The 21,124-nt window shown below is 32.0% G+C and overlaps 2 protein-coding genes across 4 annotated transcripts in view; both read left to right on the top strand.

Moving 5' to 3' along the window:
* LOC139482087 (low-density lipoprotein receptor-related protein 6-like) overlaps positions 1–21,124 on the top strand; it is an 86,335-nt gene that overhangs the window by 33,429 nt on the left and 31,782 nt on the right. The gene's annotated exons all lie outside the window — the stretch shown is intronic.
* The window catches only part of LOC139482088 (uncharacterized), a 47,287-nt gene that overhangs the window by 20,383 nt on the left and 5,780 nt on the right, over positions 1–21,124 (top strand). For all 3 annotated transcript variants that reach the window (XM_071265746.1, XM_071265747.1, XM_071265745.1), the window contains 12 exons: positions 277–420; positions 1,011–1,154; positions 1,679–1,822; positions 2,409–2,552; positions 3,140–3,283; positions 3,872–4,015; positions 4,473–4,628; positions 6,780–8,289; positions 10,184–10,307; positions 11,377–11,500; positions 19,029–19,147; positions 20,426–20,621. In XM_071265746.1, the coding sequence (XP_071121847.1) occupies positions 277–420; positions 1,011–1,154; positions 1,679–1,822; positions 2,409–2,552; positions 3,140–3,283; positions 3,872–4,015; positions 4,473–4,628; positions 6,780–8,289; positions 10,184–10,307; positions 11,377–11,500; positions 19,029–19,147; positions 20,426–20,621 (3,093 nt within the window). The remainder of the gene's footprint in view (positions 1–276; positions 421–1,010; positions 1,155–1,678; positions 1,823–2,408; positions 2,553–3,139; positions 3,284–3,871; positions 4,016–4,472; positions 4,629–6,779; positions 8,290–10,183; positions 10,308–11,376; positions 11,501–19,028; positions 19,148–20,425; positions 20,622–21,124) is intronic.

The raw sequence follows: 21,124 nt of genomic DNA on the forward strand, positions 1-21,124 counted from the left end.
AAGGAATGTATTATGTAAATTGGTATTGCTGGATGTATTTTGGGACGTACTGATGCGTTGTGGGATGTACTGATGTATCATGTGTATTGTGGGATGTACTGATGCATTGTGGGACTTCTGATGCTACAGTTTTGCTATACAATTTCTGAAATTGTGCTTTCTTAAATTTTGTTATTTTTTTAAAATTAATTCTTCTTTAATAAGAAAAAAGAATTTAAATCCCAATTTTTATAACATAAATAAAACTAAAATATGTTTTTTATTTTTTTTTTACAGATCATGAAAGTGCAGATGGATTATCTGGTATAAAAGGAGACTGTAGTAGTGTCAATTCTGAATTAGAAAATACAGAAATAGTGGGGAATGATGATGAGATGGTTGAACAGATTCTCCAGGATAATACTAAACTGATTAAAAAAGGTATAATACCAATTGTATTACAGTTTTATACAAAATCTAGGTATGCATATGATAAATGGGGGGGGGGGGGGAGTATATAATATTCAGGATTGGAGGGTCTGTGTCCAGTATCTACAAGTCCTCCTTAGCTATTCTGTGAAAGTCGTATTGAAAGTTTTACAAATTCTTTGGTATTGCTGGAGTTACTGATGCATCTTGGAATTTACTGACACATTGTGGGACTGCTGAAGTTTTAAGTTGTTTAAAGGAATGTATTATGTAACTTGGTATTGCTGGATGTATTGTGGGACGTACTGATGCATTGTGGGATGTACTGATGTATCATGTGTATTGTGGGAGGTACTGATGCATTGTGGGACTTACTGATGCATTGTGGGATGTACTGATGTATCATGTGTATTGTGGGATGTACTGATGCATTGTGGGACTGCTGATGCTTCAGTTTTGCTATACAATTTCTGAAATTGTGCTTTCCTAAAATTTTGTTATTTTTTTGAAATTAATTCTTCTTTATTAAGAAAAAAGAATTTAAATCCCAATTTTTATAACATAAATAAAACTAAATTATGTTTTTTATTTTTTTTTTACAGATCATGAAAGTGCGCATGGATTATCTGGTATAAAAGGAGACTGTAGTAGTGTCAATTCTGAATTACAAAATACAGAAATAGTGGGGAATGATGATGAGATGGTTGAACAGATTCTCCAGGATAATACTAAACTGATTAAAAAAGGTATAATACCAATTGTATTACAGTTTTATACAAAATCTAGGTATGCATATGATAAAGAGGGGGGGGGGGGTATATAATATATAATATTCAGGATTGGAGGGTCTGTGTCGAGTATCTACAAGTCCTCCTTAGCTATTCTGTGAAAGTCGTATTGAAAGTTTTACAAATTCTTTGGTATTGCTGGAGTTACTGATGCATCTTGGAATTTACTGACACATTGTGGGACTTCTAAAGTTTTAAGTTGTTTAAAGGAATGTATTATGTAACTTGGTATTGCTGGATGTATTGTGGGACTTACTGATGCATTGTGGGATGTACTGATGTATCATGTGTATTGTGGGACGTACTGATGCATTGTGGGACTGCTGATGCTTCAGTTTTGCTATACAATTTCTGAAATTGTGCTTTCCTAAAATTTTGTTATTTTTTTAAAATTAATTCTTCTTTAATAAAAAAAAGAATTTAAATCCCAATTTTTATAACATAAATAAAACTAAAATATGTTTTTTATTTTTTTTTTACAGATCATGAAAGTGCGCATGGATTATCTGGTATAAAAGGAGACTGTAGTAGTGTCAATTCTGAATTAGAAAATACAGAAATAGTGGGGAATGATGATGAGATGGTTGAACAGATTCTCCAGGATAATACTAAACTGATTAAAAAAGGTATAATACCAATTGTATTACAGTTTTATACAAAATCTAGGTATGCATATGATAAATGGGGGGGGGGAGTATATAATATTCATGATTGGAGGGTCTGTGTCCAGTATCTACAAGTCCTCCTTAGCTATTCTGTGAAAGTCGTATTGAAAGTTTTACAAATTCTTTGGTATTGCTGGAGTTACTGATGCATCTTGGAATTTACTGACACATTGTAGGACTGCTGAAGTTTTAAGTTGTTTAAAGGAATGTATTATGTAACTTGGTATTGCTGGATGTATTGTGGGACGTACTGATGCATTGTGGGATGTACTGATGTATCATGTGTATTGTGGGATGTACTGATGCATTGTGGGACTTACTGATGCATTGTGGGATGTACTGATGTATCATGTGTATTGTGGGAGGTACTGATGCATTGTGGGACTGCTGATGCTTCAGTTTTGCTATACAATTTCTGAAATTGTGCTTTCCTAAAATTTTGTTATTTTTTTGAAATTAATTCTTCTTTAATAAGAAAAAAGAATTTAAATCCCAATTTTTATAACATAAATAAAACTAAAATATGTTTTTTTTTTTTTTTTTACAGATCATGAAAGTGCAGATGGATTATCTGGTATAAAAGGAGACTGTAGTAGTGTCAATTCTGAATTAGAAAATACAGAAATAGTGGGGAATGATGATGAGATGGTTGAACAGATTCTCCAGGATAATACTAAACTGATTAAAAAAGGTATAATACCAATTGTATTACAGTTTTATACAAAATCTAGGTATGCATATGATAAATGGGGGGGGGGAGTATATAATATTCATGATTGGAGGGTCTGTGTCCAGTATCTACAAGTCCTCCTTAGCTATTCTGTGAAAGTCGTATTGAAAGTTTTACAAATTCTTTGGTATTGCTGGAGTTACTGATGCATCTTGGAATTTACTGACACATTGTAGGACTGCTGAAGTTTTAAGTTGTTTAAAGGAATGTATTATGTAACTTGGTATTGCTGGATGTATTGTGGGACGTACTGATGCATTGTGGGATGTACTGATGTATCATGTGTATTGTGGGATGTACTGATGCATTGTGGGACTTACTGATGCATTGTGGGATGTACTGATGTATCATGTGTATTGTGGGAGGTACTGATGCATTGTGGGACTGCTGATGCTTCAGTTTTGCTATACAATTTCTGAAATTGTGCTTTCCTAAAATTTTGTTATTTTTTTGAAATTAATTCTTCTTTAATAAGAAAAAAGAATTTAAATCCCAATTTTTATAACATAAATAAAACTAAAATATGTTTTTTTTTTTTTTTTTTACAGATCATGAAAGTGCAGATGGATTATCTGGTATAAAAGGAGACTGTAGTAGTGTCAATTCTGAATTAGAAAATACAGAAATAGTGGGGAATGATGATGAGATGGTTGAACAGATTCTCCAGGATAATACTAAACTGATTAAAAAAGGTATAATACCAATTGTATTACAGTTTTATACAAAATCTAGGTATGCATATGATAAATGGGGGGGGGGGGGAGTATATAATATTCATGATTGGAGGGTCTGTGTCCAGTATCTACAAGTCCTCCTTAGCTATTCTGTGAAAGTCGTATTGAAAGTTTTACAAATTCTTTGGTATTGCTGGAGTTACTGATGCATCTTGGAATTTACTGACACATTGTAGGACTGCTGAAGTTTTAAGTTGTTTAAAGGAATGTATTATGTAACTTGGTATTGCTGGATGTATTGTGGGACGTACTGATGCATTGTGGGATGTACTGATGTATCATGTGTATTGTGGGATGTACTGATGCATTGTGGGACTTACTGATGCATTGTGGGATGTACTGATGTATCATGTGTATTGTGGGAGGTACTGATGCATTGTGGGACTGCTGATGCTTCAGTTTTGCTATACAATTTCTGAAATTGTGCTTTCCTAAAATTTTGTTATTTTTTTGAAATTAATTCTTCTTTAATAAGAAAAAAGAATTTAAATCCCAATTTTTATAACATAAATAAAACTAAAATATGTTTTTTTTTTTTTTTTACAGATCATGAAAGTGCAGATGGATTATCTGGTATAAAAGGAGACTGTAGTAGTGTCAATTCTGAATTAGAAAATACAGAAATAGTGGGGAATGATGATGAGATGGTTGAACAGATTCTCCAGGATAATACTAAACTGATTAAAAAAGGTATAATACCAATTGTATTACAGTTTTATACAAAATCTAGGTATGCATATGATAAATGGGGGGGGGGGGGGGAGTATATAATATTCATGATTGGAGGGTCTATGTGGAGTATCTGCAAGTCCTCCTTAGCTATTCTGTGAAAGTCGTATTGAAAGTTTTACAAATTCTTTGGTATTGCTGGAGTTACTGATGCATCTTGGAATTTTGAAGTTTTAAGTTGTTTAAAGGAATGTATTATGTAACTTGGTATTGCCAGATGTACTGATGTATTGTGGTAAGTACTGATGCATTGTGGGACTGCTGATGCTTCAGTTTTGCTATACAATTTCTGAAATTGTGCTTTCCTAAAATTTTGTAATTTTTTTTAAAATTAATCCTTCTTTAATAAAAAAAAAATTTAAATCCCAATTTTTATAATAAAGATAAAACTAAAATATGTTTTTTATTTTTTTTACAGATCATGAAAGTGAAGATGGATTATCTGGTATAAAAGGAGATTGTAGTAGTGTTAATTCTGAAATCAAAAACACAGAAATAGTGGTTAATGATGTATCAGATGATGATCAAATAAAAGATCCAGACTATATGCCATGGGAAGAGGAAAGTATACCAGGTATAGCTTAAATGTGTTTGTCACATATACATTAAGGCATGATCATCCTAAAAATGACAGTAATATAATACTAATTGCCATGGTGATACAAGGACACAATTTGTTAATATTTAAAGGTTTTTAAATTTTTTTGAAAATTGTACCCCCTTAAAGAAATGTGAATCATGAATTTTAAGTCACAGACTATAGCATTGAAGTAACTTTTTTGGAGTAATTATGGTCAAGCAAATAGTAAGCACAGAAATGAATGTTAAAAATATGCTACACAAGCATTCACAAGATTCTTAAAATGGAGATAATTATCAAAAATACTCTTCCATTTCTAAATTGATTAGGGTCATGAATGACAAAGTTGATTTGTCCTTTGTTTACAAACACTCTAGTGACACCAAAAAGGAAGCAATTCTTTATAAACTTTTTGAAGCTGTAAATTAAAATGACAATGACGTTTTGAAAAATGTGTTTATTTGTTGCCAATGTTGACTAAAAAATAACACCTTACAGCAAGTTATTTCCCTAATCCTACAAGTTTGCAGAAAAGTAGGACAACAGTGAGAAGTTCCTAAATAGAAAATTATTTGTCTCTTTATTATACAAACCAGACTTGGGGTCAATTACATTGGAATGTAATTAATTAAATTACACATTACACAATTTTTGAAATATAATTAATTAAATTACAATTACTTTACTAAAGTAATTAATTAAATTACACATTACATTTAATCAAAATTTTATTAAACAATATGTTATGTACAATATATGGGCGATATCTTTTTGCGCCAAAAAGTAACTTAATTGCGCCACAACTTAATTGCGCCACCTAATTTTCAAAACTATAGGTATCATTTGCCCCAATAAGATAATCATCTAATTGCACCAATTTTATTTATATATAACAACTAAATGATTAACTAGGTAGCAACAGCAAAAAAATTCTCTGACATTGTGCACTGAAACTTTAAATTAGCCTTGCATCCTAATACAATTATACCGCTTTCTGGATCGTTACACAATACAAAGTCATCATCTTTGTTTGTAACAACACCAATATCATCCAATATTCTGAAAATGGTTTTAGGGCTAGGGATAGTGTTAGGTATGGGTAAGGGCTAGTTTTATGGTGGGGGCTAATTTAGTATATATGGCTACATGGAATGGATCCCCTGAAGTACATGCATGCAGATCATTAAAATAATTTGATTTATTCCCTTTATCATAGGCTCAAATAACAAATAGATATAGGAAGATGTGGTGTGAGTGCCAATGAGACAACTCTCCATCCAAATAACAATTTAAAAATTAAACCATTATAGGTTAAAAGTACGGCCTTCAACACGGAGCCTTGGCTCACACCGAACAACAAGCTATAAAGGGCCCCAAAATTACTAGTGTAAAACCATTCAAACGGGAAAACCAACGGTCTAATCTATTTAAACAAAACGAGAAACGAGAAACACGTATATATTACATAAACAAACGACAACTACTGTACATCAGATTCCTGACTTAGGACAGGTGCAAACATTTGCAGCGGGATTAAACGTTTTAATGGGCCCAAACCTTCTCCCTTTTTCTGAAACAATAGCATAACATCACAACATAGAAAAACATACGATAAAATATCATTTGGCAGACTTAACTCAATCAAAAAACGTATGATTACACAATGAACGAATAAATTTGATCTGCGATATCTGAAAGCTGGAAGTGATATTGATGGTATCTTAATATTATAGCTATTCTTTATAATGTAAGGGCTTTTTCAAAATTAAAAGTGTCTCCCATTGCTTTCATTAAATCATAAGCAATTTGTTTGTAGATCTGCTGAATTTTCAATTTGATTTAAACAGGAAGGACTCTACATTTGAATCCTATTTATTGGGCTTATATTGTAAATTTAAATATCAGACACCTAAACATTTTTTCGCTTCATCAGATTATATATAAAAAAAATTGGCACATTGCCCCCCTTTTTTCATTTGAGAAAAATCTGAAGAACAATTATTTTTTTTTGTGTGGCCTTAGTGGTCATTTTGTCTTTTTCATATGAATGGAATTTAGTCAAAGTAAGTAAGATTTTGTTATATCAATAAGGAGACAAGGCAACCTTTGTAATTACAGCTTATCTATTCTATTTTTAATTTTCAGATTCTGAAAATGAATGGGAAGATCTGGACACGATTATGAAGTATTTGCCAGAATTAAGTTTTCAAGCACTTGACAGTTTAGATGATGAACATTTGGAAGGAATAGTACTGGAAAACTCAAAGGATTTTATAAATCAGACAGATGTTCTAGAAAACTCATTTGATATTGTAGATCAGATAGATGAATTAAAAAAAGAAAACAATGATGCAACAACTGTTGATGAACATTTTGATGAAAATATGAACAATTTATCAGACAATGAGGAAACACTAGAAGAATTTGATGGTGATAAACTTTTTGCAGATGATAAACCACACATTTATGTCAGAAAAGTAATGAAATCTTTGGAGAAAAAATCAAATCAACCTAGAAAGAAAGGGGACAGAGTGTACAACTCCTATCATGCCTGTTTGTTTTGTAACAGACTTGTACAACATATTCAGATTCATGTAAAGGCAAAGCATGCAAAAGAAATAAAGAATTTAAGCAAAAATTATGTAAGAGTACATGGAGACCATAGACACAACTTGAAAGTTGTATCAGATGAGAAGGGAGAAATGTTATTATCTCGAAGACCAGTTAAATCATTTAATGTTAGTGACTACGGTCCATGCCCAGATTGCTTTGAATGGATGTTGAAGAACACTCTTGGTAGGCATCAGTCAAAGTGTAAGGATAAAGAAAAGAAAAAGCAGTCCAAGAAATCTGTAATTTTGGAATCAAACATATTAAGTGGCCAATTGAATGTAGCACAAGTTTCAAAATTAATGCTCAAGGAAGTTTTTCCTACTATGACAGTTGATGTTACATCCAAAATTGCACAAAAGGACCCAATAATTTTGGGCTTGGGGGAATCATGGCTGCGTCGCTCATATGACAATATTCTTAAAAGAAAGAACACAGCATCAGGAAGGATGCGTTTATGTAGTCGCTATCTTCAAATTTTGAGAAGTAACAAAGACAGTATAATAATAAATGATACAGAAAAACAAAGTGAGAAACCTAATGCCCAAACTTCAGAAACAGATATGGAAATACCAATGTGGGAGTTTTTAAAACCTGAATACTTTGAGAAATTGGCATCAGCAGCCTTAGAAGTGGCTATGCCACTTCTAGATGATGAAGAAGAGTTAAAATCACCATCAAATGCTATCAAACTTAAATACGACCTTGTTAGAATGGTAAATATTAAATGGGCATACCTGGTAAAAAATTCAGGTTCTAAAGAAGAGAAGAAAACATGTAAAGAACTTCTTCAACTTATAACGGTAGAATGGTCAGAGAAAGTGACAAAAATTGCAAGAAGCGTGTTAACGACTAGAAAGCTGACTCACGAGAGGGAGATTCCAGCTCCAGAAGACATACGAAAAATAAATGAGTATATAATAAATCAACTGGAAAAAACTGAGCTTCAAGCTTCTGCTGATACATACCGATTAGTTGCAACCTTAACTGAGACAAGACTTCTTATGTATAACAAAAGACGTTCAGGGGAGATTGACTCTATCAGGTAATTTAATAAGGCATTTGTTAAAAACTTCTATAGTGTCGAACAATAGTGAGTACTGTCTGCAGTACTATAAAGAGAAACAATATAGTACTTATTGTCAAATTTGATTTCGCCTAGCATTTTGTGTGATATTAATGATTTTTATTAACTGGCTATTTTTGTTAAAAAAAAAAGCAGTTTTGATTTACCAAAAATAAACTTTTGATTTTTTCTGAAAATTTTACAATAATTTTTTTCAAATACATTTTGACCACCTCCATGGCCTATTTGGTAGCATGCTCACCTGGAGTGCAACAGCTGGGAGTAAAAATAATGTGTCAGGCCTAAAAAAAATAATGTGTGTTTCCGGTTAAATCATTTTTGAAAAATAAAAGGGTCGGTAGCTTGGAATTATTTAAAAAAAAATTTTTTTTTGAGATTGTTAACAAAATCCTTAAAATTATCATGTTTTTTCAAAGGTCGAGTCCCTATTTAGTTTCAAAAACAGGAATTGCGGCCATTTGCAATGTAGTCTGCGATTTTTTCTACTGGTATTTTTTTGGGGATATAAGTGACAAGCCACTTTCACTTTTTTTTCAATGTTTTTCTATTTGTATCCAACTGATGAGTTAAACCTATTCTAATTGATTTGTATAGTTCGTTCTTATGTTGTACTGTAACACCACTGTCCCAGGTTAGGGGGGAGTTGGGAAGTTTATTCCATAAAGTGGGGCCAGAATATGTAAAAGATCTTCTAAATGCATTTTTTCTTGCCTTTGGTATATTAAGTAATTGGGTAGTATTTGATCTCAGTTGCATTCCATTTAGTATGTATGTGTCTGTCCCAAGTCAGGAGCCTGTAATTCAGTGGTTGTCATTTGTTGCTGTGTTACATATTTGTTTTCATTCATTTATTTGTACATTACTGTAACTAGGCCATTAGTTTTCTCATTTGAACTGTTTCACATTTGACAATTCAGGGCCTTTTATAGCTGACTATGCGGTATGGGCTTTGTTCATTGTTGAAGGCCTTACAGGGACCTATAGTTGTTAATTTCTGTGTCATTTTATCGCTTGTGAAGAGTTGTCTCATTGGCAATAACACCAAAACTTCTTTTTTTATATTACATATTAGTCTTGTTCTCACCATAATATAGCTGAAATAATGACTCGCTTGGTGTTAAAAAACACTTACTCACTCACTCCAATATATTTTGAGAGCAGTAATAATCCACCAAAACTTTTAACTTTGCACATGCTTATATCTCAAAAACAAGCACAGGAACTTATCTTTATTTTTTCAAAATCTTAATATATATACCGTATTTTATCTTATGAAAATTGCTAAATTTAGTAAAATGTTGTTAATAAAAGTATTTTGAACTTAAAAAATTATAATTATCAGTAAGTAGCAAACTTGAATAATTTTTATTCCACACAATATGTCAATAGCAGGATTTGGAGAAAAAATATTCACCTGAATAGACTGATTATATCTTATTGTAAAAGAATTGTGTATGAACCATACATTTTTTGTTTCTTGCTTACTACATAGAACCAAAAAAAAATGTAAATACATTTTTGTTCAAACTTCATGAAATTTATCCCCAAGTCTCTACAAAAACTCAAGCCCCAAGTAGGTGGACCTGCAACAGGGGGCTAGGGTAGCTGGTGTATGGGATTTTATCTAAAATGGACATTATTAAATGATGGCCTTTTCAAAAATTGTGTAACTAACAGAAAACCCCACTATTGAAACACCACAGAAATAGTGAATGCCAGGAATACATGGAATACTTGATCCAGTTATAAGTTATCTCTTTACTAAATTATGTAAATCATCAAAACTATATAATGTTGAGGTGAACTTTATATTCAGTACAATGTGCATCTTAACACGTGTTCTACTTTACAGATTAAAAGATTATGCAATAAGAAGGACAGATCTAAATGATGTTGATGAGAGTCTAATAGGAGATCTAACAGACCTTGAAAATGAGCTACTCAGAAGCCAAGATCTTATGGTCGTAAGAGGGAAGGTAAGTAGTTTGAAATGTATTTTAAGTATACAGTCCATTTAATATCATAACTATGAATAATCATAGATAAAGCTTTTTAGTTTAACTAAAGCTAAGTCTATTGGCATTCATTAAAAGTCTGCTCCCCTGAAATCTGCTGGGCCAGTTTATACCCAGTAATGACTCTCTGAAATGCCCTAGCTGTAGGTGTATACTATAAACAAAGAAGAAATTTGATGACCTTGTTTAAAATACAAGAAGGCCACCAATGAACATACTTTCTGTAGGACTGATGGCAAAAAATAATGCATGCTAACCACTTTGGGAAATGATTTTGTGTGTTGAAATGGTATTATGCATTTATATAAAAATTAGAAGATGTGGGATGATTGTCAATTAGGAGATAACTGTATTGTATTTTAAGCTCTGACGACATCAATTGGGGATTTAATGGCAACGCTTTAGCTGAGTCAGTAAACGGGTATTTGTGACCATCAAATCCCCAATTGATGCCATCGAAACTTAAAATACAATATTGTTATCTCAATTACAATGCAACTGACAGAAAACAACGTTAAATCATAATTTAAAAATGGTCAAACATCATCTGTGCTTGTGCCATTTTCATAGAATTTGCCATGAAATATTTGTGATGTTATCCAATCAAAATGAACCTTACAAACAATGTTGCATTAGAATGAGACAACTCTCCAGTTTTCATTTCATAAAAATACAACATGACTATCACTTACAGGACATTTTTTTTAATTTCATTGACTTGATGGTGGTCCTGAATAACTGTTTTGCAGAACAAATCAAAAACCAAATTTCCTTCAATGATTCACATAGACTCACTGAGAAAGTCATAGGCGGATCCAGGGGGCCCGGGCCCCCCCTTTTGTGGGAAAAATTTGGTTGCTTAAATAGGGAATCACTGAAGCATGACTGGATTGGGCCCCCTCTTAGGTTAGTCAGCGTCAAGAGGGTAATTTAATAATTTAACTATCTCATCTAGATAAATACCATAATCCATGGGACAATATGTTTTCAATTTAAGAATCTGTATTTATAATATTTAACGCTATTGCAGAGATCCAGACCAGTTCCTGTCATCATTTCAAATGAGCTCAAAAAACCTTTGGAGTATCTGGCCAATCCAGAGATCAGAAAAATGTTCATAAAACCATCAAATAAGTTTCTGTTTCCATCAACAGGTAAATATCAAACAAATAATGTTAAGCGTGTCACATAATTTTGAAATATTGTTATGGTTCTCAGGCCATTTTTTTAATTTAGATAAAGGAGTGAAATATTTTTTGTCTTGTCTACGTAAAAGTTGTTGAAGGTGAGACATAGCTGTTGCTTTTCCTGGGGCAATTGATTCAAAAATAAGTTTTCTGCTTTAGTCAGTTTGATAGGAACTACATGGTGTAGATCAATGATATTTTCTAAAAAGTTTCATTACTATCAGTACATCTCAGTTTTACATCTATTTTGAGGCCCTACCCAATAAATAGGTCAATGGTCCAAGCATAAGCAATTTTCAATGTTAAGTTTTCTTCTTATTTTAGCTTGATAGGAACTTGACTTGTGATAGATCAGCGATATTTTTATATAAAGTTGCATTACTATCATTAAATATCAGTTTGTCAACTATTTCAAGGCCCTGCCTTTGTAGGTCATGTTCTAGTGACTTTCAATCAATTAGCACTTTTCAATGTTAAGTTTTCTGTTTAAGTTAGTTTGATAGGAACTACTTATGATAGACAATAATATTTTCTATAAAGTTGCATTACTATCAGTACATCTCAGTTTGATGATCGCTGTCCTTTGAGTCATGGTCGAGCAACTGAATTAATTGTTGCTTTCCATGAGATTGTCTTTTTCTGAATTTTCTGCTGACAGGTGAGATATATCTCTGTGTCAACATTTTTTTTTTTTTAGCCAGTCCCAAAAGTGTCATTTTATAGAAGCATAGTACATTACCAACATACGAGTCTATATAATTTTTACTTGTAAAAATATTTTGATTATAACGAATACAGAATAAGTGCTTACATAGACTTAGAATCAGACACCAATAATCTGGAAACGGTTCATGAACATGATCATGGTGAAATGATATTTTCCCTGATTTTAACACGAAGTAAAAACGCCTGTTTAAAATGCATGGGGCAGTGTCTGAGAACCAAAATCTTTAAAAAAAAATTATAGTCTTAATTAGGTTTAAATTGGCTCTTCTATGTTAAGGTTCTATTTAAGCTTAGTCATCAGTTTGGCATCTGTCATCTCCTGGTGTTTGTAATCTTTAAAAGATATTCTTCTTTGAAACCACCATGCTGATTTGAACCAAATTTGACATGAATCCACATTAGAGCATTTCTATTCAGAAATATATCCATTGACTAACTGCTATCCAACATTGCTGCCTTAACTATTATTAGAATAGGGTAAAATGGCATAAAATTTAAGAAAAAATCCTGAAACAGACTGCAACTTTTGCACTGGTCCTGTGGTCCCTGACCTGTCAAAATCTTATTAGGCCAGTAAGTTTTAATTTTAAATGTCATGGGCTAAATAGTTGAAATACACAGTAATGCTAAATTCAAAGAGCCAGTGGTTGTAAGTAATGACGTCACAATACAAAATAGCACTGTGATGTCATAACTTTTGACCAATTTTACACTTATGACTTTTTGTGAAATTGGCTGCTGATTAGAATACTAGAGCCAAAATGGGAAGAACTTTTTTCACAAGGAATGTTTAAACATCTTGAAAATATTTTCATTTCCATTCCTACATAGCATGCAAACTTGTAACTTCCACTGTAAGAAATAGTCCATTAAGGTAGTTCGGGGGTTTAAATTTTCGCGCCGTCTGCGCATAAAGTTGCGCATTGATATCGTTAGTGATGTACATTGTCGTAATTTTCCATAACAGTAAAATATGATCATTTTAATAATCTGTTTTATTCAAATGCATTGAGAAAGAGTTGAATAACTTTTAAATGCAATTTTAAAACTTAATAAAATTTATTCTTACAATTGTCATTGTTGAAATAGTACTTCCGTTCTAAAAATAAATATGAAGCATGTTTTTGACGAAGGAGAAGAATGAAAAGAGAATAACTCACATTTATCGAACACGTGGACTGCTTTTCAGGAATACTTAATGCAGATCGAAATTATAGATAACGATCTTCATTTTGGTAGCTTATGAAGCAGTTTCACCCTTGTCTTACACTAGAAAAGGTCCGACAAACTGGCGATAGATGATGTAAACAAATCACGAAAAGGGGGAAATTTAAACTGACAAGTAAGCACTAATGAATTGAATATACAAGTTCAAAGAGCGATTCACGACCACTGAAAAATAACCTTTAAGCGTAAAGAAATTTCAAAACAATATCCGTGTCCAACAACAAAACAATGACAACCCCCCCCCCCCCCTTTTTCAGTCTGAAAATTAATTATGAATGTAACTTAAGGCATAGCTCATGGTACTTTTATCATGTAATAGATTTGAAAATTTGTGGACCAGAGAAATATGTCATCTGCATAGGGTTCAGATCGTTTAGGTTTCTGGGAGAAAAGGTCATGATAAAATTTCATGAAAGTAGGGGATTTATATAATTACATGTAAAATGTATATGCAAACAGAATTTTCTTGTTGTAAACCTGGAGTATTCGAATGTGAATGCAGTTTATTTTGCTAGGATTCCAGTTATAACATGTTTGGTTAAGCATGCAGACTTAAAATTTAGACATGTTAGAATAGAACAAAACCCATCTATATAAAAAAGATGTGGTATGATTGCCAATGAGACAACTTCAATGTATCGAAAAGAGACCAAAATGGCACAGACATAAACAGCTATAGGTCACCGTACGGCCTTCAACAATGAGCAAAGCCCATACCGCATATATAGTCAGCAATGAAAGGCCCAGATATGACAATGTACATGATGTACAATTCAAACAAGAAAACAAACGGCCTTATTTGTTTAAAAAAAATGAATGAAAAACAAATATGTTACACATAAACAAATGACAACCACTGAATTACAGGCTCCTGACTTGGGACAGACACATACATAAATAATGTGGTGGGGTTAAACAAGTTAGCGGGATCTAGACTGTATAAATTATTTTTAAATATGAATCATTTCACAAAACTACCTTTCTTACCGCTGGTCTGGATTGAGGGTCCTTCATTTCATTCCTATCTAATTCTTTATACCATTTATCTCTATTTATTTTTTTTCCATTTTTCTGTACTTCTTATAATTTAACAACCCGTTTTCTTCATTGTTACATGTATGTCTATTTTCTTTTATATTTACAAATGTATTGTGAACATTTCATGCATTATTCTCTATTCTTTAAATCTTTTCCTTACCCTCCTATAATATATTTGATCCTACAGAATCTTCATGAGAGAAAACAAAACTTTTACTACCTAAACAGGAAAAGCGGTCTTGTCATAAAATGATATTTTTCTAAATTTTAAAGCTTGTTAGGTCTCTACACAGTTATTTCGAAGTGCATTTCTTTAATATGTTAAAGACATTAAATGCAAACTTTTAAAAATTACACCTGCACTAAGTGGGTGTCATATTCTCTTGATGGCTTCAGACATTTTTTAACCTTTTTTAGCTGGTCCATTCATGACCAAAAGTTACAGTATAATTTCAACTCTTTAAATACTTCCTTTTTATTTAAAGACTAATTTGATGTACATGTATCATACATGTAGAATGTATAATAATTATTCAAAAGTCAAAATTATAAAAATGTATGAGTATGTGCCTTTTAGCATGTTTAGTAGGTTTTTGAATGAAAAAGGGGGAGGGCTTGTATGAAGAGGTGATATTTTCCTGCAATTTAAAACCTCGTGAATGTTTTTGTTGTATAAATAATCCCAGTGGCGGATCCAGAATTTTTCATAAGTGGGGGCTCACTGACTGTCTAAAAGGGGACCCGCTCAGGTCATGCTCCAGTGATTCCCTATATTATTAACCAATTTTTTCCCAGGGCTGCCTCTGAATCCTCCGATATGTTTAAAATGTACTTTAAATAGAAAGGAAATTACAAATGGCATAGTATATTACATGTAATAGTTTAATAGTATAAAAAAGTCTAAGGCCAAAAACACTTGAAATAATTCAGGGTCAATTTAGGCCCCTAACACATACATTGTATTTACATTTAAAAATGCATATATACTACAGCTGTAGTTATTAAAATTCATTTTTTGGGGGCTGATTTTTATTGCATGTAATTTTAGTCTCAAGAGGCATACATGTTTATTTGAACCACTTACTTTTCTTTTCTATCCTACAGTAGAAAAGAAAAATAACATGTTAAATACAGCAGTTACAAAAAATATTGTAAAATGCGAATATACTGAAATCTTTAATTTTATGACAGACTTTATGTACATACAAATCTCATCACATTTTTCTTGCTCCATAAAGTTTGCAAGACAAGAGTCCCGACTATTCATACAACTCATTCTGCAAATTTATCTGTGATAATCTACTTTTCGCTAGATTTAGAGTTAAAAAATGATTAATACAAATTGATAAAACCCCTATGTTGTACCAATTTACACCACTGTCCCAGGTTAAGGTTAAGGGTTGTCACCTTCAAACATTTACCCCACAACATTATGTATGTGCCTGTCCCAAGTCATGAACCTGTAATTCAGATAGTGGTTGTCTTTTGTTGTGTCACATATTTATTTTTTGTTCATCATTTATACATTAATATGCCTTAAGTTTTCTCATTTGAATTGTTTTTCATTAGTAATTGAAGGGCCTTTTACAGCTCACTATGCAATAACCGCTTTTGATCTGTAGCTGTTAACTTCTGTGTCTTTTGGTCTATTGCGGAGAGTTGCCTCATTAAGAATCAATTATACCACATCTTCCTTTTATATTGAAACACAAATATTGACACATAAAAACCTTTCAGATAGAAAGTCAGAATGAGACTTATGGATAAAAACTTAGCAGACTGTCAGCTCACACTTTTCATATGTTGTCACAAATATGGTGTATTAAGCACAATAGTAACCAGATGCTCCACAGGACGCAGCTTTATACAACCGCAGAGGTAAACCCCTCGTTGCACAATGAACAACTTCTGTCATTTATTTTGCTAAAAAAAACTCTTGGATGGCGGATGACCCGCAAATTTTATTTCAATTTAATAAAATAGAGACATCAAGCTTTACAGTATGAAAAAAATGAGCAACTTCTGTCATTTATTTTGTTCTTAAAATTCAATCAAAGATATTTTATGCCTGTTTTCCCTATATTTAGCCTATTTGCACTCATTTTCAGAGGTCAAAAAATCTCTTGGATGGCCGGTGACCCCCAAATTTTATTTCAATTTTATAAAATAGAGACATCAAGCTTTACAGTATGAAAAAATAGGCAACTTCTGTCATTTATTTTGCTCTTAAAATTCAATCAAAGATATTTTATGACTGTTTTCCCTATATTTAGCCTATTTGCACTCATTTTCAGAGGTCAAAAAATCTCTTGGATGGCCGGTGACCCCCAAATTTTATTTCAATTTTATAAAATAGAGACATCAAGCTTTACAGTATGAAAAAATAGGCAACTTCTGTCATTTATTTTGCTCTTAAAATTCAATCAAAGATATTTTATGACTGTTTTCCCTATATTTAGCCTATTTGCACTCATTTTCAGAGGTCAAAAAATCTCTTGGATGGCCGGTGACCCCCAAATTTTATTTCAATTTTATAAAATAGAGACATCAAGCTTTACAGTATGAAAAAATAGGCAACTTCTGTCATTTATTTTGCTCTTAAAATTCAATCAAAGATATTTTATGCCTGTTTTCCCTATATTTAGCCTATTTGCACTCATTTTCAGAGGTCAAAAAATTTCTTGGATGGCCGGTGACCCCCAAATTTTATTTCAATTTTTTAAAATAGAGACATCAAGCTTTACAGTATGAAAAAATAGGCAACTTCTGTCATTTATTTTGCTCTTAAAATTCAATCAAAGATATTTTATGCCTGTTTTCCCTATATTTAGCCTATTTGTACCGATTTTCATAGGTCAAAAAATCTCTTGGATGGCCGGTGACCCCCAACTTTTATTTCAATTTTATAAAATAGAGACATCAAGCTTTACAGTATGAAAAAATAGGCAACTTCTGTCATTTATTTTGCTCTTAAAATTCAATCAAAGATATTTTATGCCTGTTTTCCCTATATTTAGCCTATTTGCACTCATTTTCAGAGGTCAAAAAATCTCTTGGATGGCCGGTGACCCCCAAATTTTATTTCAATTTTATAAAATAGAGACATCAAGCTTTACAGTATGAAAAAATAGGCAACTTCTGTCATTTATTTTGCTCTTAAAATTCAATCAAAGATATGTTATGCCTGTTTTCCCTATATTTAGCCTATTTGCACTCATTTTCAGAGGTCAAAAAATCTCTTAGATGGCAGGTGACCCCCAAATTTTATTTCAATTTTATAAAATAGAGACATCAAGCTTTACAGTATGAAAAAATAGGCAACTTCTGTGATTTATTTTGCTCTTAAAATTCAATCAAAGATATTTTATGCCTGTTTTCCCTATATTTAGCCTATTTGCACTCATTTTCAGAGGTCAAAAAATCTCTTGGATGGCCGGTGACCCCCAAATTTTATTTCAATTTTTTAAAATAGAGACATCAAGCTTTACAGTATGAAAAAATAGGCAACTTCTGTCATTTATTTTGCTCTTAAAATTCAATCAAAGATATTTTATGCCTGTTTTCCCTATATTTAGCCTATTTGTACCGATTTTCATAGGTCAAAAAATCTCTTGGATGGCCGGTGACCCCCAAATTTTATTTCAATTTTATAAAATAGAGACATCAAGCTTTACAGTATGAAAAAATAGGCAACTTCTGTCATTTATTTTGCTCTTAAAATTCAATCAAAGATATTTTATGCCTGTTTTCCCTATATTTAGCCTATTTGCACTCATTTTCAGAGGTCAAAAAATCTCTTGGATGGCCGGTGACCCCCCAATTTTATTTCAATTTTATAAAATAGAGACATCAAGCTTTACTTTATGAAAAAATAGGCAACTTCTGTCATTTATTTTGCTCTTAAAATTCAATCAAAGATATTTTATGCCTGTTTTCCCTATATTTAGCCTATTTGCACCCATTTTCATAGGTCAAAAAATCTCTTGGATGGCCGGTGACCCCCCAATTATTTTTCAATTTTATAAAATAGAGACATCAAGCTTTACTTTATGAAAAAATTAGCAACTTCTGTCATTTATTTTGCTTTAAAAATTCAATCAAATTGTTTTTTTGTCCATTTTCCCTATATTTCCATATAACCTATTTGCACTCATTTTCAGAGGTCAAAATATCTCTTAGATGGCCGGTGACCCCCAATTTTTTTTGAATTTTTTCATTTACAATACTTCAAAGTTAAATTTCACAAAGTATAAGAAAATTCTGTCATTTTTTTTCTATACCCCTGAACTACCTTAAGCTTGGTATTTTGATAATGGACATTTTGATTATATTGATCAATTCCGTTATCCAACTGGTGGCCAGTAATTTCATGTTTGAAAAGTAAAAATACCTAAATACGGCCAGTTGCCATTTTTTCCCACACTTTATGTCCATCTCATCCCGTTATTGAAGCTAATATAAGTACTGTATTTTTAATGAGCATGATTTTTTTGTCCAATTTTAGGAGATGGTCCATTACGGAGTTACGATTCAATGAAAAACGTGTGTGAAAAGCTTAATCTAAAGAGACCAGAAAGTATTACAAGTGTCACTTTAAGAAAATACACAGCTACTCTCTCCCAGGTAGAAACATTTTATTATATAATACCATAGGGTTATTGCATGAATATTGGGGAATATTGTCCAGAGTAGAATTTTATATTGCACGAGCTTGCGAGTGCAATATATGTTCTACGAGGGACAATATTCCCCAATATTCATGCAATAACCCTTTTATTGTATAGCAATATAATATTTGAAAGTAAAAATTGGTTTAAACTAAGATTTGAACGTTGATGACGTCATGAATGTTGAACATTTATTGCACTAGTGCAATATTAGAATTTATTGCATGCTAACTTTTGGTTACGTTCTGTGTAAAATATTATATTGCTATACAATAATATTACATGTTTATTTCATTATTTTATATTAAACAATATAATTCATGTCACCTAACCAAGAATTTTACCCAAATGGATTTAAGGCTTAAATTTCTGATATTTGCTGCCAAAAAATTGGATCTCATAAAATATTGCTGACCCAGACAAGCATTCCTTCAGATGAAGGTCATCTTTTTACCTTATAGGAAATGTGAGCTTTGCCATCACTTGGCGTCTGTTGTCGTCTGTCTGTACGGTGTAAACTATTTCAAAGATCTTCTTCTCTGAAATTATTAAACCAATTCCAACCAAACTTCAGCTGAATGATCCTTGGGGTATCTAGATTAAAGTTTGTGTTTTATTTTCTGTTCTGTCAAAAAACATGGCGGCCATTTGTTTGATTTCAACAAAAATTGAATATATGGGGCTCTTTGATATGCTGAATCTAACAATGTATTTAGATTTTGAATTTTGGGCTCTGTTATCGAATTGCACTTTGAAGTCCAAAGGGTATATGTCCAATTTCAAATATCTAAGTTCTTAGACCATATACATTCTGTGTCAGAAACCTATGCTGTGTCAAATATTTAATCACAATCCAAATTCAGAGCTGTATCAAGCTTGAATGTTGTGTCTATACTTGCTCCAACTGTTCAGGATATGACCTACACAGTCAAATCAAGCTGTGACCTGTATTTTATTGTATTACATAACACTAATTCACTGAGTATTTGGACAATAGGAAGTTTATTGTTCCCTTTGACACTAACTATTTCCCTTGCCTTCATGTTTGGAAAAAGTTGGTGTCTCTGGGATAATAAAAATAAGTGTATACTATTTCCACAGGGCAAATATTCATGAAGACTATTTCCCTGGGGTGAAAAGGTATTAAAATTATTAACTGACAGGTGTCTTTCAGAATATATACAGGTAGTTAATTTATTTGGTTGTAATATATCATAGTACTGCTTTATTTCAGGTACTTAGCTTGAAGGAAAATGAAATTGGATGGCTCTGCAAACATTTAGGGCATACTAAAAGTGTTCATACAGAGCATTATAAACAGTTGTCAGGTTATGTAGAGAGAGTGGAAATTGGAAAATTGATGATGATACAAGACATGAACTTGGTATCCAAATTTAAAGGAAAAGATTTGCACAGCGTTAATTTTACAGGTAACAAGATCACCTATCTGAATATGTTAGCTTTTATATTGCAACTCATTATTTGACAGATTCTTATGGAATTTATACACAGGCCTACTTTCAATAATTTCTTGATTAAATTTGTAAACCAGATTTTTTTTACCATTAGAAATTTGAGAGTTGTTACCCTTTAAGATGTTAAATCATCCATGAAAATGGTCAATTAGATTTATAAATAATCCTTAATAAAAGCAGCTTGGCTTATAATATGCATCTACGATGCATTCTTCAAATATAATGTCATGGTACAACTCCTTGTATCAGGTGAATGATCTGTAACAGTGCAAGTTTACAGCAACAAATAGTGATGGAAATCATTCAACCAATGAGACCTGAGACAAGAAGCAAACCATGACATCTTTGTCATGATCTGTTTATCTCACACACAAATTATATAAAAGTAGAGTAAAATTGCCTTAACATCCAATAAGGCTTTAATTTTCAAAAGCTGAAATCTTTTCTGCTTGCAATGA

The sequence above is a fragment of the Mytilus edulis genome, chromosome 7, assembly GCF_963676685.1.
Source record: "Mytilus edulis chromosome 7, xbMytEdul2.2, whole genome shotgun sequence".
Classification (NCBI taxonomy): Eukaryota; Metazoa; Mollusca; class Bivalvia; order Mytilida; family Mytilidae; genus Mytilus; species Mytilus edulis.